Source organism: Mya arenaria, chromosome 8 (assembly GCF_026914265.1).
Source record: "Mya arenaria isolate MELC-2E11 chromosome 8, ASM2691426v1".
NCBI lineage: Eukaryota > Metazoa > Mollusca > Bivalvia > Myida > Myidae > Mya > Mya arenaria.
This window is the reverse complement of record NC_069129.1, coordinates 58,523,137-58,529,481: the sequence shown is the minus strand read 5'-3', so window position 1 is coordinate 58,529,481 and position 6,345 is coordinate 58,523,137. Positions and strand designations below refer to the sequence as shown.

The 6,345-nt window shown below is 34.2% G+C and overlaps 1 protein-coding gene across 4 annotated transcripts; it reads left to right on the top strand.

Annotated features, from left to right (window-relative positions):
- Window positions 1-299: 299 nt before the first annotated feature.
- On the top strand, window positions 300-4,498 carry LOC128244911 (muscarinic acetylcholine receptor DM1-like). Of its 4 annotated transcripts, none has more exons than XM_052963051.1 (3): window positions 300-415; window positions 1,489-2,659; window positions 3,034-4,498. In XM_052963051.1, exons 2-3 carry the CDS (start codon window positions 1,498-1,500, stop codon window positions 3,063-3,065), a joined length of 1,194 nt encoding a protein of 397 aa, XP_052819011.1. In that variant the 5' UTR covers window positions 300-415; window positions 1,489-1,497; the 3' UTR covers window positions 3,066-4,498. The 4 variants fall into 4 exon arrangements, with proteins under 4 accessions (XP_052819011.1, XP_052819010.1, XP_052819008.1 ...); XM_052963050.1 differs by having other exon boundaries at window positions 2,926-4,498; XM_052963048.1 differs by having other exon boundaries at window positions 2,909-4,498.
- Window positions 4,499-6,345: the final 1,847 nt, after the last annotated feature.

The following is a 6,345-nucleotide window of genomic DNA, read 5'->3' as shown; positions in this document are numbered from 1 at the left end:
GCATCTACTGATGTCATTCTCAATAATTGGCGTAAATAATAACTTCAGTCAGAAACAAACATAAATTTGTTCGTGAAACAAGCCCCCAGTTATTAAACATTCACTGAGATGCGGTGTAAGTTAACTTTTAAGTAAGTTTGACTGGACTGCAGACTTCAACTTCTGCATTAAAACACGGATGCAATAAAGACTGATTTATTGTGATAACCCTGCAAAATAAGTGCATCCTTTAAATGCTTGTTTTATACTCATATTTAGTAGACTGCGGAAATAAGCTCTTTCAGAAAGCGATTTGAATTCTTTCTGCACGTTCCAAATTGCAATAACAAAGTAAAAGTAATACAGACATTTTAAACCTGACAAGACAAGTGAAAGGTTATTCGTCACAGTGGCGTGGATACAGTATTGTCTAATTGTAAGTTGTATTAAATAGACAATTACATTTAAAGCATTCTTAAATGTTGGCACCTCTTTGCTCCAGCAATACCACCTAGTTTTGTTTTGTTCTCGCATGTTGTGTATGTGCATTGTAAGCCTGATATTAATTTAAAACATGCATCGTTGTCTCTATCGGCCGACGCTTGAGCTCCAGTTTGTTCTATTTGTGTTTTTGGTTCAAATTTATTTTTCTCGAATCGTTTTTAATGAAATCATGTAGAGTCACAGAGAACAGTCGATAAGTCAAATTATGAGAGTTATTTATCGTTGCATTATGTTTAACTCAACATATCCCGCTTGCATAGCTAGCAGACTGTTTAAAATCCTAAATTGGCCAATGAAAGCATGGTGTCGCCAACACGTGATACATTTGTTTATAAAAAGACATTGACACAAGCTTGACTCAATTAGAACATTATTGATTTTTTCTCTTATGTAATCAACCATTAACATAAACAACACAATTGCGAAAAGTTGTTCCAAAATAAAACAGTTCTAAAACACTTAAGCGTTAAACTCGATGTTTTCATAATATGAATATATGTAGTTAGAACACTCTGGAATTCACGGTACGTAGTCAATGACGTTCATAAAATTTTATAAATTGAACATTAAAATATACTATTAGACGGTTTTTTTACCTTTCGGCATAGTGAAGTGCAAGGTACAATGTGGAGAACTAAGATGACTTTTAGAATTAAGGTGCAATCTTTGTAAACAAACAGAAGGGCGTTTTTTTTTTTCGTTAACCACCATTACAGATGAGTTTGACAGTGCTTTAACCATAACTGTCAATGTGCGGTCGCATTCAATTTGAGACTAGTTTCTGTAATCTGGACGCATTTATTTCATCCATAGGACCACTTTTCCAGAATTATATGAACACATCTAAATAACTATATTTTGTTTCTGTTAAGGCCTTACTTTAACACTCAACATCAAGTCACAGTTTTTAAATAAAATATGTATTACATAAAATAACTCGAAGTTTGTCATCGCACATGGATAATTTAGCATGTTAATTAAGAGATGCTTCTTGTTCCATTTCAGATTCAAGGCATGGCTATGAATTCCCGATTGTTGTTGCTGGTAGTTGTGTGGCAATGTGTGAAATCCCAGAATATGTCGGAATACACAACAAGCCATCATGGTAATAATACGATAAAATGGACAGCTACAACCTCTCTTCAAAACAACAATAGTTCACCAGCGGTTCACGATTTACATGATTTGTCCGTAGTTGGAAAAGTCTGTATATCTGTCTTTGGTGGATGCGTTTCATCAGCTACAATATCTGGAAATGTCCTTATCATAGTAGCATTTGCACAAGAGAGAAAGCTGCAAATTCTTAACAATTACTTGCTAGTAAGCCTAGCCGTTGCGGACGCCACTGTTGGTGCTTTTTCAATGCCTTTCATCATTATGATTTTTGTTCAGGGATACTGGAATCTTGGACGACACATTTGCGATATATTTCTTTTGGTTGACTACATGGTAAATGCATCTTCAATTGCACATATTTTCCTTATCTGTGTCGACAGATACCTAGCATTTGCTTTACCGTTCAGATATAGACAAATCCGAAACAAGCGACTTCTACTTTTGATGATAGCTGGAGCATGGGTATTTTCGTTACTTTTTTCAGTACCATGGGTATATGTGTGGCCATATACTCAAAATGTACGACAAAGGTCAGACACTGAATGTCATCTTGTGGTTTTCGAAAACAAATATATTGCGGTGTTTTCAAATTCAGTGGTTGTATTTATTCCTGCGATTGTTATGGTGGTTCTTTATTACAAAATATTGAAGATAGCCAGAAAGTCTGCCCGATTTAAAAAGTGTTTAAAGCAGAGAACGGATGAAAGAGAATCTAGTCAATCAAGTCTTAAAAATAACGCCAACAACACATCTAGCAATGGTTGTTGTTCAGGGTTACATACCCTGATTGACAGAAGTAAAAGCCAGAAAGAATCTGGTAATGAAACAATAGAAGTAACTGAACCCGAGCTACATATAGGCAATGAAGACGAAATTAAAAAAGAAGACGATTTGGCGGTCAGACAGGCTACTAGAATTCAGAGACACCGAGATAACCGTATTTTAAAGATATTGGGTGCCGTTCTTATCACGTTTATTATCACATGGATGCCGTTCAATAGTGCAACCACATTACATCCTTTTTGTGAAAACTGCATCCCACCTGCGATATGGCTCTTTCGTAAGTATAATGCTTGTTGTTTTATCGAAATATTAGAAAACTCACCGTTGCCTGCCGTACTATGTTGTTTCACATTCGTAAAGTGTCTGATTCTGCTTTTAAGTAGCTGACATGTATTTTGGATGCCTTTTCCCCCATAATTAATTGGCATCGTTTGCATAAACAAAAAAATAACAAAGAAAAAAGAACAAAATACAATAAACAAGGTTTGTTGTTGGCTTCGCAAGGTTGCAATAACATTTGTTTCAGTCTCGTTGTTTTTTAAGTTAAACTCATCCGTCAATCCCTACTACTACGCTCTCTGCAACTCGGACTTCAGAAAGGCGTTCAAGAGGATACTTTGCTGTAAACTGCGCTATTGTTGATCTTTGCAGCTGACTATGCTGTATACAGCACTAACCTTTGATCTTGCAACTCCATATCTTAACATCACCGATAGCAGCCGTGAAAAGACACCTTAAGTGCAGGACACGTTAAGATGACCAACGATATTGTATTCAATTCAAGTTGAGCATATGGATGTTGTCTATGTGCCAAAATACATAATCATCTTATTGCAGAATTTTGTGGAGTGCTATGTGCTGGACTCTTCAGTTTCCACTGTTTTATATATTAATTTTCGATACACGCACAAAATACCTGGAGTATACGTACATGTACATATTTCGAGTATTTTGAGAGAAATGTCAAGAGTCAAGAATGTAACTTTATGTTTTTTGAATAATATGTATATATTAGAACGTTTAATAATTTGTATGTTAAGAAAAAGTTTTAGACACATAAAGGAAATCCATCTATAGATATATGCCATATTGTCAGAATATTTTGAATAAGTTTGTTAAAGATTTTGTATCACAAGATCCAAATGTAGTTTACTCAAGAGTATGTTCATTTTAAGATAAAACATGATTAAGCATGTTACACGCACAAAATACCTGGAGTATACGTACATGTACATATTTCGAGTATTTTGAGAGAAATGGCAAGAGTCAAGAATGTAACTTTATGTTTTTGAATAATATGTATATATTAGAACGTTTAATAATTTGTATGTTAAGAAAAAGTTTTAGACCCATAAAGGAAATCCATCTATAGATATATGCCATATTGTCAGAATATTTTGAATAAGTTTGTTAAAGATTTTGTATCACAAGATCCAAATGTAGTTTACTCAAGAGTATGTTCATTTTAAGATAAAACATGATTAAGCATGTTTAATCATTTATTTATTTTTTAAGTGTGGAAATTGCAGTATTTCCAACGAAGGACTATTTAAGAAATATTACACAACACTGAGGGTCATATGACATTATAAGGACCGGCCAGTCAGCCACCAAAGGTGTATATGGACCGAGGCGTTAGGGGGCTGACCGACCGGTCCTTATAATGCCATATGACCCGAAGTGGTGTGTTATATTTCTTATATTATACCGAACACTTTTCATTACAGGACAAAAATTTTAAAGCGATTTAAATGTGTTTTATTTAACAATCTGATAATGTTTACTTCCGACAAATTTTCGCCGTTGTGAAAATAGCAAGCCGCACTATCCAATCGATCGCTGACGTCATAAAACTGGATTTTCATCAAAATACAGTGATATACGGACCGATCGAGATTATATACATAAAGAAGGGACAAATTGAATTGAGGTATAATATATATATGATGTTTGATCCCTTCATTGTATATACTATGTAGTGTACCGATATTGGTATCATATAGTTTCGTTTGCTTGTAAGTAATTAAGGAATGGCCACATGTGTTATTTGTTAAACATGATATTGTTTTATTTTATTTGTAAACATATATTTTAATCTGATAAACTTGCAAATTTGTACTCGGTTGCAAAACACAGTGCTCACTTTTTTATTCTCTTTGTTTCCCCGATTTGAAAACAGTGATCAGTTTGAAATTAAGTATATTATTTAAATTGAAGAAAATTAGATTTAATAGTGATCATGACATTACAATATGTTTGAATGTGCAGCCCGTTAGAAGATTACAGGTCAACCGAAACGTGTTCAGTCACTTTATATGTTGCTTTTACGAAGGTTAACCCAAATATTTCACTTAAGTTATTGTTTCAAATGCTGAGTGTGCCATGATATAATACGTCGTTCTTTTTTATGCCAACAGAATAGCGGCGTATAGTAATTGATTTTAAGGTCAGTGGGTCAAACATCAAGGCCGTTGTGACATTTTGTAAAATGCATTCAAGATACCTGTGTTGACTTACTCAGAAGCATATTATTGGAACACCGTATGCTTTTCCTAACATAACGTGGCCGACACGTTATTGCTGATATGTGTGCATACATTCGGAACTCCTCGGCCATTTTATCAAAAACAACCTCGGATGTATTTGGACGGTTTACATACTCAAAAAGTGGCACGTTTAAGTCCGCTGCAAGTAGATCGCGTAGTAATTTTATTAAGCAGTTAAACTTTATGACTCGTGGGAATCTTAATTTTGTTTTCAATAATTCACTTCACTGGCAATCAATAAATAGATCAATAAATACAACTCTAAAACAATACATTTAATTAATGATATAATTCAAAAATTTACGAACTACTTAAACTGATGTACCGGCATACATCCGAGTTTGTTTTCGATAAAATGGCCGAGGAGCTCCGAATGGTGTGCTTAAAGCCAGCAGAATTTAAACACGATTAAGCTCACAAAATATCAATCAAAGCACTGAAACCCCTTGGGTATTCAATACTTTGAAACACAAGTGACTGAGATTTCGCAAACGTATTCCGCATATTTGTTACGCAAATTCAATTTTAAACGGAAACTGTGGAACGCGGGGAAAATTATAGGTATAAACGCTGTGGGTAGTATGCTTCAATCGCGGCGTATAGTGATAATTAGATAAAAAAAATAACGTCCGCGGTAAGGAAAACTCGCGGCGATGTGCGGAAAGTGCAAAAAACGCGTGGTTGGTAGTGTATGCATTAAGCTTGTCTACGATGAAATCATGGGGCAGTCGAATACATTTGAGAAGTCCATTAGAACTGCACCTTCATATTTGTCCTCCTGAAGTGGTCTTTACCAGTCTTCCACTTACCTTAACATGGTAGTTGACATCCATATGTTGCCCTGAAAGCTGCAATGACAGGATGATTTTTTGTTATAATGGCTGATCAGTTGCTACGTTATGGCACGTTCATATATATTCAATTGAACATTGATGGTAAAATAAATAAATTCATTGCTGCCATCGTGATGCCAAATTATAGCAGCAGACATAAAACACATTACAAACTATTTGTGGACCGATTCTTATAACTGTCATCTTTAAAAAAGCTCTTTAAAATCCTATTTAGAAAATGGAATCAGAGTTTTAAACTTGTGCATAATAGATGTATTACCCTAAGCCGTCCAATCGTATTTCTATAAAGTTAAAAAAAAACCTGTTCTATTTATTATTTGTTTTATTGTTTGTAAAAATGATTTATACAAAATAGAACAAAATATATATTAAGATCAAAGTACAGACAGATTTTGATTAGCTAATCAATCATTATGTTAGCATGCGCAAACGCATAAATAAATATAACATGATTACAAACGAATAATAACATTTTTTTTTTCAATAGAGCAATACCATCCAGTTTAAGTAGGACAGAAGGGGCAGTACATAGTATTTTCTAAGATATATAATAAATATAGCTA